Raw genomic sequence first — 20,412 nt, forward strand, 5'->3', positions numbered from 1 at the left:
CCATCAGGCAGAGAAAGCTCTTGGCTTCTATTAGTCTTTCCATTTGCTCATTCATTTCAGGTTAGTGGAGGGTTCCTATTCCTATTTGGGGATGGCAGGGACCAGTGTCTGGCTTCAGTATTCTGGGCAGGCCAGACTCGGAGGAGCAACAACTGCCACTGAGCCTGTAAAAGACTCAGGAGAGCCACTGTCCTGCTGCATACTCAGCTACACAGTCCCCACAGAGATTGGCAGCGGCTTCTCCACGGAAGTTCAGGCTTACCGCCAGGATCTAACCCAGAGTTCTCAACCTTGGCACTACTGACATTTTGAATTGTATAATTTTTTGTTGTGGGGGTTGTCCTGTGCATTGTAGTATATTTATCAGCATCCCTGGCTGCTATCCACTCTATGCCAGTAGCACACATCCTGCCCCCTACCCCCAAGTTGTGACAATCAAAATGTCCTCTGAGGGACAAAAATCACACTGCCTGCTCCTGCCCCCTGCTTTGAGAACTGCTGGTCTTACCTGAGTGACCACTAAGTAGAGGTGGTCGCTAGGAAGTTCTGTTCTCAGGAGAACGAGCAATGGAGAGACGAGTGGTGTAACTGCAAGGACCATGGGGCATGGGGCAAAAGTGGCTTTGAAGCTTGGCCCCTCCAATGACCAGCCATTGACTTATTTCCCTATCCCCTCTTCACTCCCAATCTTCCCTAACCAAAGAAAACCCGCACATCCACAAACATTATTTTCATAAATGACCTTTACTTCTTTATCATTTCTCTGAACAGTAATTCTTGGCAATGTGCATATAACATGAAGGCAAGCATAACTTTCAGAAGTCATCAAAGATATGGTCCTATTGTCCGCATTTTCTTAAACCGTTAAAATATTTTCATTTATAAAAATCAATCTAAATATAAATATTGACACCGAAGATCAAAATCACTTAATGACAAAATAATTCTTCTGGAACTATAACATATGCTAATGATTTTTAATAGTAAATTAAATCTTTGCACTTATTTGGCACAAGGAAACCTTTATAAAAATTCAAATGCCATAGAGCAGGCTTCTTCTTTTTTTGTTTTTTTTGCAAGGCTTACACAGTACACATTTTTGTCAAAGAAAACTGAATATTTTAACACTGTAACACAACAATAGTTGCTTTTCATGCCTCTTTAAAAAAGCATTCTATTTGGAACTCAGATCGCTTTTTTGTTGTGTTTTTAAAATTTGTATTTGTTTGCTTTGAATCACACCAACAGAACAAAGAGCCAAAGATTTACTTTATTTCAAAGGAGTCATTTCTGTTGGATAACACATACACAGCATCAGCAAGGAGTATTATTGGAAGGTAGGTGGACCCCCATCAGGAATGGATCATCACGCACATTTCAGCAACAAATCAGGTCTGGAAATGTGCATAGCAGCAAAAGAATGGAGAAGTGGAAAACAACAGAGTGAGGCATTCCAATTATACCTAGCTTAAAGCTGTGACTTTGGCAAATTAATCTCTCTGACCCTCAGTCTCCAAATCTGAAAAACGGGGATGCCTGCTGAATAGGGTTGCTATAAGGATTAAAAAGAGAAGAATATTCCCTCCTTCAGAGAAGTCACTTACTAAACATAATACTATTCCCTTGCCTCCCATCTTTGCCTTCTTCCTCAGATTCAGAAAGTATGAGGAGCGAATAAAAATAAAGGGTTACTATGCTCAATTAACTGAGTGAAATTCCAGTTCCACTTGTTTTTATAAACACGCTCTAAATAGACCTGCATTTGAGACTGTGAACGTAGAGTTAGTTTTGACTCTTGTGTCCATTGAATTCACAGTTTCTCCTTGCTTTTTTCATACCTGTAAGTTTTCTAAGGCTATTCCTTAACCATTTTTATCTTTAAGGTCATGGTACTACTTTTGCTGAACATTTATTGGGAGTAAATTTTGGAGGGCAACATGTTCTCATACGGCTGTATTCTGCAGTAATCCAGTGAGTCACCTAAACCTCATTTAGATGCAGTCATTGCTAAACCGCATCGTGTTGATTCTGGATAGCGCCCTAAACTTAAGCCAATGGTGGGCTTTCTCACGCCCCTCTGCCTTTCAGAGTAGGGAAATTCTCAGCAAGTCCAAGGAAGAACCCTAAATTCCCAGCGAGACATTGTTTCAGGCAGACCTGGGCATAGCGTGGGTGAGTCAGAGCTTTCCATTCTTGGCTTGTGATTGCAAGGCAATGGGAATGACTGGTAGTGCAGTGAGCTAGGAGCTTAGCAGGAAAGAGGTGGCTGAGGGGAGGCCTGCATCCTTGATGGTTGAGTGCTCCCCAAATTTGACAGTCCCAAGTGCTCATCACAGGGGCATTTCCACTTTTTTCCTTAGTATTTGTGAGACAAAGATTCTCGTGGGAAATTGATAAGAACTGATGATGAATTAAATGATAATATCCATCTCCCTTCCCTCCACCATCCCCCCATCCCAACAATATTCCTTTGGACAAATAGTTGACATGTAATTCTAGTTGAATCAAAGGGATAAAAAAAAAGGGATCTTAAAGACAACACACAGTAGCAAACAGGGAAAAGGTGCAACTTTTGAACATGGAGCTCTACTGTTGGAAGCCAGCGTCTTGGTTTTCTGTCTTGGATTCCCCCGGGAGCCTAAGGCAGAGTGGGCAAGACCACAGTGCTGAAATCTGGGACTGCTTTCTGGGTGAGGTATCAGGACAGCCCTGTGCAACGGTGCACTGTGGTCTCCCCAGGCCCTCTCCTTAGGTGGAAATCCATACAGTATTCCATGGCTGTTGGGTCAAGGCACTGTCGTGTGTACGGCCGGAGGCAGTGGGTCACTGGCAGTGGAGTTCCATGGCGCTAATACATCACAGCAGACTCCAGGCTGGGCTCCTGAGGTGAGACAATGAGCACACTGTCGTCAACCACTTGGCAAAAGTGAGGAGAGGTGATTAAAAACAATGTTCACTGCTTTTTTATAGCATAAAAGGTATTTGTGCTCATTGACTAGTTAAGTATTTCACCAGAATTACAACTTTAAAACTTATTAGCATAGATTTACATCACATTGTATTTAAATAAAAAATTTAATCTCTATTTTAATCTAGTTTTATTTAATTTATTTTTTCTTTATTTGGTTTACAAAAATTCTCTATTTTCTATTTTTCCAAAGAACAAGTTCTTGGATTTATGATCATTTCTATAGTTTTCTGGTTTTAATGAATTGGTTTCCACATTTATCTTTGATGTCTGGAATTCAATGCCTAGTTCATCTATTTTGTTTCCTCCTTTAATTAAGAAGAAAATATTTAATATTATGAATTTGACTCAGCATAGTTTCATACGTCTCATTTGTTTTCATATATGTAACCTGTTCATTTTCCAAATGCTCTGTGGATTTGCTCTTCTTTAATTCAACAGTAAGTTGTAAATGTGTGTGTGAGAGTATGTATGTATGTGTCCATGTATAGTTGTGTGTATGTGGGTGCAAATGCTTTTAACTTTCAAGTGGGTTTCTAATTTTCTAGATTTGCCCTTATGTGGTCTCTAGCCACATGTGGCCATATACATTTAGATTAATTAAAATTAAATCAAATTTAAAAATCAGTTCCTCCAAGGCAGTAGCCACATTTCAAGTGCTCAAGAGCCACATGTGGCCAGTGGCTACCATAGTGGGCAGTGCAGACGTAGAACATTTCCATCATTTCAGGAAGTTCTATTGAAGAGCACTGTTCTGGATTATTTTTGGCATTGGGGTCACAGAGGGTAGTTTTATACTTTCTACTTTTGGGAATTTATTGAGGTTTTCTTTGAAGCTGCTATAAAATGAAGTTTATAAATGGTCCCTTGATGTTTGGAAAGAAAATGAATCCTCTATAAAGAAGAAAGTTAGATAAATATCTTAATTAAATCTTAATAATTATACTATTGAAATTCTCTAATTTCTATTTATTTCTGGTATACTTGGGCTTCCAAGAGCTGATAAACAAATTTTAAATTCACCAACCATGGCCCAATAAATTGTGTTGCTCTATTGTTGCCAAATCAGGAAAGGCTCATGACTTACCTACTTTATTTTATCAAAATTAAAAGGTCCTCCTTCCTTGTTTTCTCTGAATGCTTCTTGTCTTGAATTCTCCTTTTTTTAAAAAAAGTAATATTTCTGCCCTTTCTTCTTTGTTTGCATTTGTTTAGTAAATATTGTCCATTTTTTCATTTTTAACCTCTCTGTTATTTAAAGATAATTTATTTTAAAGAATGATTTATTGAGGTGAAATCCACGTAACATAAAATTAACCATTTTAAAGTGGACAATTAGTGGCATTTAGCACATTGTTGTGCAACCACCACCTCTATCTAGTTTCAAAACATTCCATCGCTCTAAAGTAAAACCTCTTACCCATTAAGCAGTTTCTTCCCATTCCTCCGCCCCACAGCCCCTGGCAACTACTGATCTATGTTCTATCTCTATGAAATGTATTTTACTTTTAACTATCTTATTTATAACAGATTCCTTCCCTGGCCTTAGTGGTCTGCCCTTTTAGCGTCATACGGCGTCTTTTTAGCTCTTTGAAGTAATGGCCAGAAGCAAGGTAACTGGACTTGGAAAGGTCAGAGGTAATGGCTGACCAAGGAAGGAAAGGCAGTGGGCAGCATTATTGCCGTATGGTGCCTAAGAGATGCAGTAATCTGTAATTCAAAAGCACGTGCCCACCATTATGCCATTATCTGGTGCTTCTGTGCTCATGACACAGGGACAATGAGGGGGAGGAATGAGAAAGGAACAATGGGTGATGCATAACAGGCAACAGGATACATTTGCCCTTTGTTTCAATCTTGTCACTCCAGACATAGTCTGCCCTTAGCATAATGGTATCGCTGACGCAGTTTAGCTGGATCATCATCTCCTATATAAGCAGCATCAAGCATTTGCCAAAATTCTGAAGCATATGTTGGTGTTTAGGCAAATCATCCATTAACTCTCTCTATATGACCTCCAGGTTTGTGCAAATTATCTACGGTCTCTTCCTTTACTGCATTTATGGGCAGCTGCTGACTTTTCTCGGGAACAGAGGTAACTAATGGGTAACAAGAAATTTAAGAAAGAGGGAATATGGATCAAAAACAAAATAAAAATGCTTACACCTCAACCAGAACTTACATTTCTGTGTATGTATTTTTATTTCTCTTATATCAAACCTGGTTCCTATAAGGAGCTGGAGATATAGTTGAGAGGATGTATCTGCATATCAAAGAGGTTAGCAATACAAAGACCCCCCCACTGCCCAACCAAAAGACCATGAGATCACGCAGGAAGGATGCCTCTTGGGGCTCTTATGGGGGAGCTACAGAAAGAAGAGCTACAGAATGGAGGACTATGTACACGGACCCACATTACCAGAATGGAGTGAAAGTGATGGGCATTAAGACAGAGATGACGTTTACCATCAAATCCTTGGTGGTGTTTTTCCTTTCTTTAGTCCTGTTTGTTGAGGAGCCTTGGAGAATGAAGTTACGGTTAAATGTTTTAATTGTGGTCACTGAAGGTGCCTCAATTTTTTCAGCTAAAAGGAAACACATGGGAATAAGTGTTACCCAGAAGATGGAGCAATTGTTAAGCAAGATGAGGTATCGGATTACGCAGATTTTTGTTCTAGACTTGGCATCTCATTCTGGTCCAAAGGTCTGACTGTGGCATCTTCTTATTTTGTGGTTATTTTTATGATGGACCAAATATATCAAGGCATCATTAGTGGCTTTCTGGGAAAAGGTAGCTTGGAGATAATCCAATACAGTCCATAAATTCTTATTAGCAATTCTGAAATATAAAAGTTTCTGAAAACCATAAAGCTTTATAACTTTAAAGCCAAAGCTGTCTGATGGCAACACCTGACTTGAACTAAAATGTAGCCATTTAAAGTCCTTGTCCATCTCACTGAGTATGAATATTCTCATGCTCTGCTGCGAAGATACAAATGTGCTTATCAGATGCTGCCCCAGATAGCAAGGGCAGGGGCTGTTACGAAATATACAGTACATGTACCATATTGCCTTTCTAATGTCCAAGAAATTCTGAAACACATATTGACTCAAGGGTTTCAAATAAAGGATCGTGGCTCTGTAATAAATTTTAATTGTATAAAGTTTTGTGGAATATAAAGCAGGCATTCATTAAATGGTTGTTGAACAATGAATGATGGAACCAAGATTCAAACATAAATCTTCTGACTTTCTACTCTTCTAATTTGTAGACCTAAATTTCTAGTTTGGCATCATCATTATGTGGTTCCTAAATCCAGGGAAATGATTGAAAATGTCCAGCAGATAAGGGTGTTGCTGGAATATCTTCTAGGTTGGGCCCTGTGTTATATGCTTTTGGTGCTGTGCCCACATCTCCCTGACAGTCACTGTTCCAGCAGATTCTGTCAGCATCCTACTGTAAGCACCACCACTCTCTCTTGGCCCATGCATGTGGCAAGTCACAAGTACCAGGGATTTGATCCTCCCCAGGAATAACCTTCAGGCAATGATAGATGAGAGTGGAAATACCTCATGTTCCTACTCTTTGAGCAGAAAACACTGAGGTGCTGTTAATACTGTCTCCTAGAAGTCCCCAGCAGGATTTAGCCTCCTTTGCCCAAAGAAGTAAACTACTAATTAAATTTCACTGTATTGACTTGATTTCCTTCCCTGAATCATTTCTCTCTTCCCCTGCCAGCATTTCTTGGAATCACATCCTTGTCCCAGGGTTTACTTCCTGGGGGGATTCCAGTCAAGACAGACTTGACACAAGACCAATTCCGGGTGAGAACTCCCCATTAAATCTGGTCCTTAAACTCAGATCTCTGAGTTACTCAAAGTAAATGAGTCTGGCTGAGTTCTTTGGCAGCTTTGTGGTTTTAATTTTAGCATACCTTTCACTGGTGGAGCAGGCAGTTTCCTCCTCTGCTGCCTTGATGTGTCTATGGTTTGTACCTACAAACAGAATGCAGCAATCAATACGGCTTTGCAAAGCCAAAGACATTTTATCTTCTAAATTTTCCAGGTCGTGCAGTATTCCCACAGGGAGTGAGGGACAAACGCACCTGGTTCCTTTGCTTCTGATCTCGTTTTCTTGTGAGGCGCACACACGGTGCTATGTTTAATCCTGCAATGGTCAGGGCTGAAATCCGGCTCTCAATATCAGAAATCTTAATGCAACAGAAAGACAGAATCAGTAGGGAGAAAGCACAGGAGGGGAGAATCTTTGCTAAAAGTGTTATGAATCTATAAAGAATAAATCTGCTCTGATGTATGCCCATTCATTCATTCATTCAACTTCTACCGAGCTCTTCTCTATTTAGTGCTATAGTGAGAAAATAAAACACAGGCCTTTCTTTGTAAATTTAAACTCTGGTAGCTCTAGAGTATATCAACACCTCTGTCACAGTACCCCTAGGGATAAATGGAAGCCCAGGACATGATGGGAACCCTGGCCTAGGGCCACCTGGCTCAGCAGAGGGCGTGGGGGCAGATGGTCAGAGAAGGCTTCCCTAGGAGGGAACATGTGATGTGAGTGTTGAAAGGTAAGCATGATTTATAGGTCCTACTTCCTCCTTCCTTGACTCTGTGAACCAAAAGCACAGCACTGGATCTTAGGAGGAAGGCCCAGCAGCTCCTGGTTTAAATCCATTTCTTCCATTAAGAGGCCAAATGGCCTTGAGAAACTTCCTCCTCTCTCTAGGTATCAGTTTCTTCAACTACAACATTGGAAGGTCAGAGAGAGTTCAGATTTCCCTCCAACAGAGCCTTAAGGCAGATATAGAGAGCAAGAGCCCACTCAATGCTCAGACAGAACCCCGGTCCATCCATGTCCCCAGGGATAAAGAAGACAGTCTCTGCTCTTAGAAAAGGGCATTACTATATGCCGTCACCATGCTAAGAGCTTTAAATACATGAACTTATCCATGCCCCATTCATGAGAACTCATTCATAATCCTATGACATCGGTACCATTCTCCTGGTTTTACAGATGAGGAAACTGCTTAAGAAGGATAAGTAGTATACCCAACATTCCACAGTTGGTCTGGGGCAGAGCTCAGAATTAATGCCAATGCTCATGCTCTTGCCACACTGTCACCTTCTAAGAGAACTTGCCAAGGGGTGGCATGGGGGACGCCAGAAGAGGCAGGAGAAGGCTAGCAGAGTTGAGAGAGGAGGCGGGGATCACAGTCATCCTGCAGAGATGGGAGAGCCTGAATGTTGCTGGGATATCAAACAAGAAACCTGAAAGTGGGCCCAGCAGCCAACGTGTGTGTGCTCCACTCCAAGGTCTCCATTGCCTCCGCTAGCCCTAACTGTTTTGTGCTACTCAAGACAAATTCTAATTCTGCTGTCATTTACTGAGGGCTTCTTTGGACAAAGCTTATTGAGATAGGTGCTATAGGAAGTGTAGAGCGAAGGGCTGAAAAGTCAGCACATATGGGAGATGTTTCCCCTATCCCCAGGGAGGGGCAGCCTTGCTCAGAAAAGGAGGAGGAGGTAGGTGATGGCCAGGACTGGCAGCTGGTGAAAGGATGCAGGTCACCCTGCCTAGCATCCAGCTCCCAGAAGGGCCGCTGTGCAGCCCTTGTCCCTCCCTGGCCCCCAGAGGCCTTTTTGTTCTGACTCCTCAAATTTCACACTGAGAGCTGCATTCCTTGGGTTTATAGACCAGTAAATTGAACAAGACTTTGAGAAAGGTTGAAGGCTAAACTTTTATCAGTCTTTGTGGATTAGATGCTCACATTCTTTCCTGGAAGGAGTTTTGATGGAGGGCCTTGCTCAGAGGGCCCTGAGAGACAGGTCAATGGGAGAATAAGCTGCTGACCTCCTGATTTGCTGACTGCCAGGCTCTGGAATAAGAAGGGGTTAATGTTTCAAGTTTTAGTCTATAAGGAAAAGGACAAAGAAAGAGGAAAGGAAAGTACTGAGGGCTGATTTTGCCTCCATTTCATTATCTATCTATTTAATTATGTTCTACTTAATTACTAAGGCTTCATACTCAATGACCCTTACACTTGCTAGAAGGGGATGAAGAATTCAGCTCTGAGTCTCCTGGAAGCCAAAGCAAAGAGATCAGTGTAGGACTCTTATGTCCACAAGATAAAGACTAAGTACTGAGAAGAACAGCCTGTCCTGATACTATGAGTTAAGAGAAACCTTCCCCAGGAATGCCCACAGGGATGACCTTGCATGACACAGTGGACAGCATCCTTAGCATGCTGTCCAAGGACCATCCTGCAATCTCCTTCAGCGCTGAGCAATCCTGTCCCACAGGTAAACTCCAACTTGATAGGGTCCATAGAAACTGACTTAATCCAAGAACATGATTTAACACAGCTACCCTCTTCAGTGGAGGCCCTTCTACCATCCTGCAGGACACCCCCTGTGACATCTTCTCTGAGACTCAGCTTTGGGTGAGAACAGACAACAGGGAGTCTAAGACTTCATTCTCTGGCAGCAGCTGGCGGGAGGGGAGAGTCTCCACGCTAATGAAGTTTCCCATGTTGAAAAGATCCATAAAGCTGAAGGCAGGCTTGACAACCTCCCTTTCAAATGAAGGATTCTTACGTAAGTGGATATATGCCTGATGGCAAAACCAACACATTTCTCAGAAAACCACAGACTGGTGAAGAATGTGGGCTGTGTGGTCAGAAAAACTTGGGTTAAAATACTGGCTTCATCTCTTTCTAGGTGACCTTGGGCGAGTGGTTTAACCTTTCTGAGCCTGTTTCCCCAGGTATAAAAGTAGAACAATAACAATAGCCACCTCATAGGGTTGCTGAAAGGATTAAACACAACAGAGGCGTCAAGCGTTAAGCACAATTTCTGCCACAAAGTAAGGCTCACTGAATATCAGGTGTTATTGATAACATTATTATAATATTTAAAAATGAATAATAAATTAATAGGCACATTCAAACACACGGATAATGGACATTTTGGACTCCAGGATTTTCTGCAATAAAACATGGCTTCAATAATTTAAGCCAAAAAATATTTGGAAGGAGGAATAACTAATTACCCAATAAAACTCTCCCAAACACCCATAAATAATATTACTTCTGTTAAACCATTCAAGAAGCATTTGCTGCAAAATGTACCCCCAGAAAACAAATGATTTGGTTCTACTTTATATAACTTTGAATATAAATTAATTAAATGTTGGGTGGCATTTATGGAAAATGATTTTTATTTGAGGAGAGTTGCTCTTCAGCCATTCTTGCTGATAATAAATAGTCAACAGGGCCACCTACGGTGAGCCCATTCTTAGCATGCAGCCTTAAATCACCCACAGAGGGGATAATCAGCACCCTCGCATTCTCAAGAGTACTTAATGATGTCAGTGGTGGTTCCGAGTTTTGATGCTTCAAAATAAAAGTTTTTATTTTTAAAATAGTTACCACCCATCATCGTCTTCTCTATCCAGAAGGGGTTTCTATTGACCCAATTCTCCCAAAGGATAAAGCTTTAAGATGCAGGATCTGCAGAAATATCAGTCAACCAGGAGTCTATCCTGAGAGTATGCTGCAGAGACCATCATTTCTCACGGGACCCTATGTTTATGTCCATGGACCCCAGCTAGAGAATCAGCGGCTTAGTCCATGGTCACTTCTGATCCAGGGTGAGAGGCCAAGGGAATATCCATGAAAACTGCGAACAGGCGTCTTCACAAAGTTCTGGATAATATAGTGATCAGTTCTGAAATAGCAGTATCTAACTCATGGAAAATATTGATCTGAGAAATCCACACTTCCAATTTCATTCATTTATTCATCGTCTGTTTATTGAGTGCCAAATCTGTGTCAGGTATTTGCTAGGCACTGGAGTTACCGTGTTAAGCTAGACAGCTACAGTCCTGTCCTCATGGAGCTTTTAGCCTCTAGCGGCGAACTGTGGCATTAAATAAGTAATCAACAGTGTGATTAAGGTTAGCGAAGGGTGGTCTTTGGGTGGAATAGGAACCTGTATAGCAAGGAGACCTACCCATGGGTCAGAGATTTGTGCAAGAGGAAAGTGGCATAAGTTTCAAAGAGAAGTATGACACATTATCAAGGATATAATTTGGGGAGAAGATGGCTGCACTTTAAAAAAGGAGGATTTGGTGGCATTAAATCCTGAAAGGACCATAATCATGCAGGTGCACTGGAGATGGCTGGAACTGATAGATACAAAGGCTTTGAAATGATTCTTATGGAAGATGGGGTGCTCTCTCCTCTTGCCTCGTGGTTCCTGATCTGGGCAGAGAGGAGAGATCTTACCTGGAGCTCAGCATGGTGAACCTGGGCTGCAGCTGTGGCCACCTGGTCCTCCAGATCTGCCAGTTCGGTTTCATCAGTGCCACTGTGGATGCAGCGGGCAGCATCCTCCAGCTCATTCAGCTGGCCTTCGAGTCCATACACAGTGCCTGCTGCCAGGTACACCTGTGGAGGAGGCATAGCCTTTAAGCTCAGGTCTACAACACAAGACAGGTGTGGCGCTTTTAGGGGACCCTGTTAATTCAGGGGAGTGAGAGAGAAGTAGGTTCAACATTGGGGAGAAAAAGACAGGGAATGCCCCCATTATAAACATTCTTCTCACTCAAATGGTAGCCTGAGGTCTTACCACCCCCTCACTGTCAACTGCATCTTCCCTCCCCCATAACTTTCCTGCAAAAAAAGCAATTTGTAAGTTTTGAAAATATGATAAAATAGTGCAAAATACATGACATCAGCTACATACATTGCAGATTTTTCTAGTGACGATATCATCCATAATATCAAGATAGAAGAAACAAAGAGAAAAACTCATGATGTGGTTTGTCCAATAAAAATTTTGGTTGGCATTTAGTAATTGGGAAAATTCAGGAAACACGACAGAAGTGAAATTAATTTAAAACAGTTACAAATTTCGAGTGAATTATCTCTGATTAATTACCTTCAGCTTGCTTGAAACAAGTTAAGGGAATTAAAATGAACCTGAGATTTGTAGTAGGAAAATACTTCATTTCTTAGAAAGTACTGTGATGTTAAGAGAAGCATGTCAAATCTATTTATCTGTCAGTTAAGAAAGTTTCTTTTTTTTGGAAGATTAGCTCTGAGCCAACATCTGCCACAAATCCTCCTCTTTTTGGTGAGGAAGATTGGCCTTAAGCTAATATTTGTGCCCATCTTCCTCTACTTTATATGTGGGATGCCACCTCAGCATGGCTTGACAAGTGGTGCTAGGTCCACACACAGGATCCCAACCAGTGAACTCCGGGCTGCCAAAGCAGAGTGTGTGAACTTAACCGCTGTGCCACGGGGTTGGCCCCCAAGACAGTGTTTTGAGAGCTATTGAAAATTAAAGAGAAAATCAGATAAAGACAGTAACTTGAAGAAAAAATAAAGGAAAAAACATTTTGACTTTAGAGGTTATAAGGTGACTCCCATAAAAATGGGCACACAGAAAGTAAAATAGTTGCAATAATTCAGACTAAGGGATGCTGGGCAGGGTGAATGAAACAAATGCTTCTTCAGCCTAATTAATAATGTGATGAAACAAGGAAGGAGATATATCTAAAGAACATAATTAGAGGCCGGTCTTGTGGCATAGTGGTTAAGTTTGGCATGCTCCACTTCAGTGGTCTGTGTTCCCGGGTTCGGATCCTCAGTGCGGACCCATACCACTCATCAGCCATACTGTGGCAGAGACCCACTTACAAAATAGAGGAAGATTGGCAACAGGTGTTAGCTCAGGGCAAATCTTCCTCAGCAAAAACAAAAGAAAGAAGGTAATTACTTAAAGAGAGGTTCAGGAGGTTTAGTCAAGGTATATAAAGCTCTAAACACATAATGATAGCAATTTAGGGTTTATCTGAATGAAATGCAAGTCAATTCTTTAACTGTCCCTTTAACTTTAGTTAAAATATATAAGGGTGTTAGGACAAGCCAAGAGCTTGTGCACACAAGTCATGCACATCTTTTGTACTGAGTGATGCTGAGTGTAGGTAAAGAGGGGAAAGATCCGTAAGATGTTCCTACTCTGTCAATTCCTTGGTATGACTCATGCATCTGCACTAAAACTGGCAATTTTACAAAACATTTCGAAGTGGAGCAAAGGCGGGTATGGGTATGATGAGAGCACATTTGACTACGCATCATAGAGCACAATTAGCTGGGCCGTGGGAGTTTCCAGTAGTGACTGACACAATGGACATCACGGTAAGTGACTTGTCAGTCATAGACGGGGCCATGAATCTAATATCTGGGGGCAATTGCCATATTTCAGTCTGCCCTTAGTTTTATATTTCTTTACCATATGTAAGTATTAGAGAACTTCTGTTTCTGAAAGATCCTTTCAGTTTAATATAGCCATTGATTCTTTGCCTTCAAAACAAGAAACATCTCTTTATTGTTTGTCATAAGAAGGAAATGATGAATATTTCAAAGCCATTTGAGAGGAGAAATTTTTAAAAATTTGTTTTAAAAGTTTTAAAGTCAAAAAACTTCTCTTCAGAGGGGAAGAAAAATTGAGGAGAGAGAGAGAGAGGAAGAAGAAAAAGAAAAAGGAGGAGGCAAAGGAGGAGGGAGTGTGGAGAGGAGAGGAGGGAGAGAGATGCTACGGCTGTTTTGAGTTTGGATATTACACTCTTGCTACCCACACCCAAAAAAGGTGAACTTGTTTTGATAAGATAAAATGGAAACTTACAGTTTTGCACAATGAAACAAAATTTAGAATTATTATTTAAATGAAATGAATCATTTGAGTGTGGCAATGGTTCAACATAACTTGACATAACTTTGCTCTCTGAACCTTGATTTTATCAGAAAACTGATTTGCTGATTTTATCAGCAAAACTCAAGGGTCATCACACGCTCCGGCTTTGCTGTTCCACCTTCAACATGGTCACCCACTAATGTTCCTTGTTTTCTCCACCAAGACAAAGCCATATGAAATGGCTTCAAGCCCACAGCGAGCCCGGAATGTTCTGCTTTTACTTCATGTTCCCTAAAAGCCTGCTTTCCTGGCGCTGGAGGGACAGGGAAGTTCAGTGGTTTGGCGCGGATACCAGCTGAACAGGAACTTACAGCCAAGGACACGGCTCCTAAAGGACTGGAGGACGACGATGACAGAGAGGATGGGGATGATGATGATGACACACATTTATTGAGCCAGGCACTGAGCCAAGGATTTTATGCCTTTATCCACCCTGCCCTATGATGCTGTGATACTTAATCTCGGTTAGAATGTTATGAAAATTTACATTTCCAGCTTTGATATAAAGGTACTAGAGTTACTGTGGTTATAGATGGACATGATATTGGTTCTTTTGCTTGGCTGAAATAACAAAAGTTAACATGATATACAATGAAAATATTATTCCGGTCTTAAAAATTAACCCCTTTGAAAAATGTTAACCTGGAATTGCTTGCTTAGTTAAGGTCCACTTTTGGTGAGAACTATGGTTACATGTCTGAGTGATCTCTGTTGTCTTCAAACTCTCCTCACTGATGCCTATGACCCCATTGACTGGCTCCTGGTTCAACAAGCCTTTCTCAAAGTGGTGTAAGGGATGAGAATAGGTGTTTCATTAAGGAAGCACTTTGTGGTTAAAGCCCCAAGGATAAAGAGCATTAACGTCTTGAGCAGGATTTCTCAGAGTTTTTAATGTACTGATATGTATCTCAATTTTCCCAGAAAGAGTATACAGCTTTTTCAAAATTATTTGCTCTTAGAACATCTTGCTGGACGTGGCTTCCATGAAATATACTTTAGGGAGCTAAGGTTAGACAGTAACTGATAGTGTTTCTTTTCCCCTCCTGAGTAACCATGACCACCTCCTCAAGGTCTCGTGCCACATCCTCTCCTGTGCTGTGGAGGTTGTACGAGAGCCTTGAGAAGGAGGAACAAGATCGTCTGCCTGGCCCTGGATTCTGTGACAAGGCTGGGTTCCCCATGGGGCAGTCCCACTGTAACTGCTGCCACTGGTTGTATATTACATGGGCAATGTATTTCGTGTTGCTGAGAGTTATAGGGCCAAGCTAAAAGGCAAGTTAGGACTGACCTTCTACTTTCTCTTTTGCTGTGAGTTACCGGGTACCCTAGGTTAGCAAAGCTGAGAATGAGGAAGGTCCTCAGATGAGGGTGGGAGGGTGAGGAAGCTGACTCATCCCTCCCACTCACAACCCTGCATAAATTCACAAGGTGGCTCTTGTGGGTCTCTAATATTCACACCATAGGTCTGAGAATGGTTATGCTAGTTGTTCTCTGTTGACCCCTAGATCCATTTTCCAGCCTTCTCTGCCCCACTTCGTTCTCTCTGAGGCTGACCTGTATGAACTTCGTCACTAAGACTCCCTTGCTGGCTGGGATGGGTTTGGCCAATGGGAGACACCAGCAGGAGAAGAAAGAGTCTTTCTTCCCCTGCTTTCTACCTGCATTGGCTCCACGGTAACAGCTCCTATTAGGGGGCACTTTTCCAGGTTCCAGTTCTCCCTGGGCTATACTCCTCAGGGTTGGGACCCCTTCCTCCTACTGCTACTCTCTGGGCACTACAGCATCCCTTACCTTGCCCACATCTCAGTTAATAGTTTCTTCCTGAAACTCTCCTCTCCCAGTCGGGCCCCTACAGGTACAATAGAACCCTATGCTTCACAGCTCTCAGCAAGAGCTTCAAATACAAGAGATCCAGGCATTCAATCCAAGGAACAGAGCCCCTACTGTGTACGCAGGGGAGGCTATTGACCCGAGGTTCCTCCTGCCTTTAGGGAAACAAGGGCTGGTTTCACTGTGCTGATACCAGGCAGCAGGTGAGAGACTAAAGGAATTCTAAAATCCTCATGCCCTACCCTAATTAAGTGGCTTAAGAAGGCAATTTATTAAAACAGGAGATTTGACATATGAATGTGACATTTTTTTGTTTCATCTTATGTAGCTCTGAGGCCTTCAGAAATATTTTTAAAAGTGAGATATTCTCAAGCAGATGTTCTCTTTTATCTCAGAGTCCTGGTCTGCAGTAGCTGGTGTTCAGAAGGCGAGAATAAGTGTCGCTATTTCTATTTCTGACAGTCCCCGGGTTCCACAGCACAAAGGAGAAAGACAGCAGAGGAATGAAGGGGCAGTCTTTAGAACACAGTCAGACAAAAACCATGGTTTAATTAAATCAGCTGCGCTGAGATGCCAGCGTAAGAACCAGCGCTGCCCTTCTCCCGCTGCTCAGCTGAATTCCATCCTGGAAACCGCAGACCGTAGCAACCTGCCCATGCTCTGTGATCTGGTGAACGAAAGAGATAAAGCAGAGTCATTCCCTCTCTGACTCAGAGACCCATAGAATTCAAAGGAACATAGATGGAATTTCTTCCGAGGCGAAATTTGAAAAGCTGGACGGGAGGAAGGGAAGCAAGAGGAAGAAGGCAGTTAACTCCTTGGGAACAGGAGAGGCATCTTCCAGGTGCCGGGCAGGGGAGAGTAAATGACAAACCCCAGCCTTTCAGGACTGTCCTTGCTGGGGTTTCTGATACCTTCAATCAGTGGGTAAGTGGATGTGTTTCAAAGTGAAAGTGTTAACGAACCCAAGAAAAGAAACATAATGCATAATAAAAGGATCTTACAAGATGAAAACTCCTGACAAGCCTACGGCATTTTTCAGCATGCTCCTTAGGGGACAAAAAAGGCACGCTGTCTTCGCTGTAAGTGTGCCATGGGAGCTGGTGGTCTCTGGGTATTTCATGCATTGTAAGTGTTTTTGATACAATACTTTGTAAAAAAATATATCCCTTTCCTTGTGAACTATGTCTTTACTTTAACCTTTTCAATTCTGTGTCCAGGATTAGGGCCATTTTAGGACTATCAGCACTGAAAGAACTGTGTTATAGACATATTTAAACATCACGGACTTGTACTTTAGAAGTAAGACATTTCTTCTTTATAAAAGAACTTCATTCATGTGATATCATCATACATCAGCTAAATGTTTGTTGGGCATTCCTCTGTGTCAGGCTCTGGGTCAAGGGCCAGGGCTATAGACATGAAAGACAGCAGGCCCTGTTCGGCAGGAATTTATACAGCTGGTTGCCAAACTGGGGGTGATTGTGCCCCTGCCTCCTTGCATCGCCCCATCCTCTAACATTTGACAACGTCTAGAGACATTTTTGATTGTCACAACTAGGAGGGTGCTGCTACTGGCATCTGGTGGGTAGAGACCAGGGATGCTGCTAAATATCCTACCCCAACACACGGGACAGCCTCCTGCAGCAAAGAATCATCTAATCCAAAATGTCAGTGGTGCCGATCTAATGGGAGATAGACACAAGAACAGAAAGGGCAGCAAAGCGAGGTGAGTGCTCAGATAGAAGACTACTGAGGTTTTATGGGAATCCAAAGGGAAAGAGTCTTCAACTTTTAAAGTGTAGCAAATATTGGCATTTTTTTTTTTTTTACTTTGAGTCATTTTGATTTGTTGTCGTTTCAACTTTGAGCAAAAATTACTTCTAATAACAGTTCCTGAAACAGCATTCATTAGAGCATCCCAAAATCAGGGTTGATTCTGCTGGGTCTGGAAAGATGGGATCACCTGACTTAATCTGATATCAGTTTTGTGGCAGGACTATGCCAGCTGGTGACGGTGACGATGGCCTCCGTGGCTAATGTCCAAATCTCTCTATATCACCGTTGGTCTACAGTGCCGGAAAATTCTCATCAAGTATTTATTGAAATACACAACAATGATCGTGGATATCTATAAGTAAGAATCTATCACATTCTTTCTTTCCTCACAAGTCAGAAGGATAGAAAAATCCATTGCTAGCAGACTTATCTGTGAAGCAGGGCAGACCAGTTGTAGTAACTAAGTTCTATTGGCAACCACCCTCATTCCCTGTGGGGCACTGGCAATGCTCCACCTGGATCCCCATGGATTCCTTTTATAGTTTCTGCATACTCCCCTCCCAATCCCTCAAGCTTCAGTGTGCTTTTTGTTCCCAACAACTCAAATCTATACATAAGACTACCTTTGGGCTACCGTCGACACTTTGCTCCCACCTAGCGACTGAAGAGCCTGCTGGCTATAGAAGGGCCAGTTCCTTTGCCTGACATCAGGACAACTCTGAGATGTAACTGATACCCCAGAGTTCCCTGCAGGATCAGGTCAAAGCTACTCTTTGTCTAAGATCATACCTTTGCTTTGCTTCTTCCCTCTCCCGTTCATTCCCTACTCCCTTACCAGCCTCCCCTGGGAGCACTTCCTTAATAGATCACTTATGCGCAAAGCCTCCTCTCAGGGTCTGCTTCTGGGAAACCCAGCCTAAGTCCCTTCCTGAGAATGTGTTTGCTGTGGTGGTGGTGGTGGTGTGTGTGTGTCGTTGCACTCTTTGTGATGAGTTATAACTTCATCAGCTTCTTCTTCACACGTTTGCCCTGACGTGGCATATCCACAGTCTTACGTTTTCTTCCAGGGAAGTCAGCTGCTCATCCAGTCTCACTTGGTCTGTCCCAAGAGGAAATGTCTCCTTCTCTCTGTCAGGAGGGACAGGTGGGAACTCCCAGGGCCCTGCAGACTCTGCTATCAACTCCTCTGTGGCGTTGATAACTTTCAGGACTTCTGTGGAGATGTTGCAGAGAGAAACAGCAGAATACTTCTGTTTGGTCCAATAACAGAAGGGGACAGAAGACAAGAACAGCACATTAACAATGACATGGAAATTCTACATTATCATGGTGCTCATCATGAGATTGATTCTATTATAACATATACAAACATCAATGTGCCAAAAGAACGTGAAGCTAAAAAATCCACATAGCAGGAAGGAGCCTAGAGGAGGCCTGATCTGACCTGGCCTAGCTTCTGTGACTCTCACTGAATTATTTCAGATTCTTAGGGAGGGAGGAAGGAAAGCTCAAGTAGAAGCTGTTACGTCCTCTGCCCACTGCTGACAGCTTTGTATCCATTACCTACTTTTCTGGATGATATTTTACCTCCTCAGTGGAGCTTCAGGCACAGACTCTGTCAAACTACACCCATGGTGTGGTCCAGCGGGTAGCCTTCTGGACTGAGAATCAGGAGACTTGGGCTCTAGATATGGCTCTAACTTCATCTAGTTACGCAACCTTGACCAAGTTACTTCCCCATTTCTGGAGCTCAGTTTTGTCACCTGTACAATGAGAATATTGGAAAAGAGTTTCTCTGCAGTGTCTTGATTGCTACTGTATTAGCTCATACACCTATTCTCAAACCCATTCTCCCCTAAGGTCCTCCACCATGGAGGCTAAACCAAAAATAATACTCCATTTCCCAGACTCGCTTACAGCTAGGGGTGGTCATGTGACATAGTTCTGACCAGTGAGCCTGAAGGGAAAGCCTAGTGTGGGGGTTTCTAGACAAGCTTTTGTTTTCCTAATCAGGTAAATAGATGTAGCTGATGCTGTCCTTCTCCAGTTCTTTCTGCTTTGATCACAGATGTGCAGTCAGGACAAGGGTGAGGAGGAATACCAAAATGCTGAGTAAGGTGGATCAGAAAGACCGAAAGAGCGTGGGCCCAGATAGCACTGGATCAGCCGGACCACTGTGAGTCACTACCTGCCTGTGAACATCTTGTTACATGAGAAAAATAACCCCTACCACTGAAGCCACTGTTGGCCGGGTTCTCTGTTATCTCTGGCTGAATATATTCCTAAACTGACACAAGTTGCTTCTAGCTTTTACATTCATGGCTCAAAATTACAAACAGTCGAGATCTGGGCTAAGGTCATTAATGGAGTAGAGGTACTTCATCCACAAAGAATTATCTGCATCTCTGAGTTCATCTGAACATATAGCACGAAGTTGTAAGCTGGAGATCAATGTTGCTTGGCAGTAATGGTTTCCATCTATTATTAATTTTATTTATCCCATCACAGGATTTGTAAACTGGAAGTCAAATATTGCCTGCACGTGTGTGTGTGTGAGTGCACGTGTGTGTGTGTATGTTTACCAGCAAAATGTTTCGAGAAAATCTGCGATTTTAATGCCTTTGGTACCTTCTAAGGTACTTATCTGACTCATATTTCCTGGCCAACATACTAATGATAGCTATGGCTTGATTTTGCAAATTTTGTTCCTTCAAGTAGATTCTACCGCAGGTTTTGTTTCACTGGAGGATGTTTTCAACAGCCCTCATGCTTCATTAGGGAATAAAAGTGTCTAAGCGACAGGTTAGTGGCTGACTCCACAGTGTAGAAGCTGATTCTTGGCTTCCACACTAAGGTACATGGTCTCATACCTGTCAATCCAATCTAGGGTTAGGGAACGCGTGCTCAGTGGGCTCCTCTCCAGCCTGTCTATTCCACAACAGCCAACAGTCATACTCATTTTGGTTCAAGAGACTTTGCTACTAACCAAAAAAAATTGGGTCTGGAGTATCAGAATGGGATGGAGAGATGGTGACACAGACATGCCAGAATAAGGG

The 20,412-nt window shown here is 42.4% G+C and overlaps 1 protein-coding gene across 5 annotated transcripts in view; it reads right to left on the reverse strand.

Moving 5' to 3' along the window:
* Positions 1 to 769: 769 nt before the first annotated feature.
* The window catches only part of MYRIP (myosin VIIA and Rab interacting protein), a 338,714-nt gene continuing 319,071 nt past the window's right edge, over positions 770 to 20,412 (reverse strand). For 3 of the 5 annotated variants that reach the window (XM_046645535.1, XM_046645545.1, XM_046645571.1), the window contains 6 exons: positions 18,412 to 18,606; positions 11,272 to 11,433; positions 7,075 to 7,179; positions 6,904 to 6,964; positions 5,435 to 5,553; positions 770 to 2,881 (listed from right to left, as the gene is read on the reverse strand). In XM_046645535.1, the coding sequence (XP_046501491.1) occupies positions 2,849 to 2,881; positions 5,435 to 5,553; positions 6,904 to 6,964; positions 7,075 to 7,179; positions 11,272 to 11,433; positions 18,412 to 18,606 (675 nt within the window). In that variant the 3' untranslated portion in view covers positions 770 to 2,848. Of the gene's footprint in view, positions 2,882 to 5,434; positions 5,554 to 6,903; positions 6,965 to 7,074; positions 7,180 to 11,271; positions 11,434 to 14,198; positions 16,245 to 18,411; positions 18,607 to 20,412 lie in introns of those variants that run through there. The other 2 variants (XM_046645553.1, XM_046645561.1) reach the window with 2 other exon arrangements.

The sequence above is a fragment of the Equus quagga genome, chromosome 1 (assembly GCF_021613505.1).
Source record: "Equus quagga isolate Etosha38 chromosome 1, UCLA_HA_Equagga_1.0, whole genome shotgun sequence".
Lineage (NCBI taxonomy): Eukaryota > Metazoa > Chordata > Mammalia > Perissodactyla > Equidae > Equus > Equus quagga.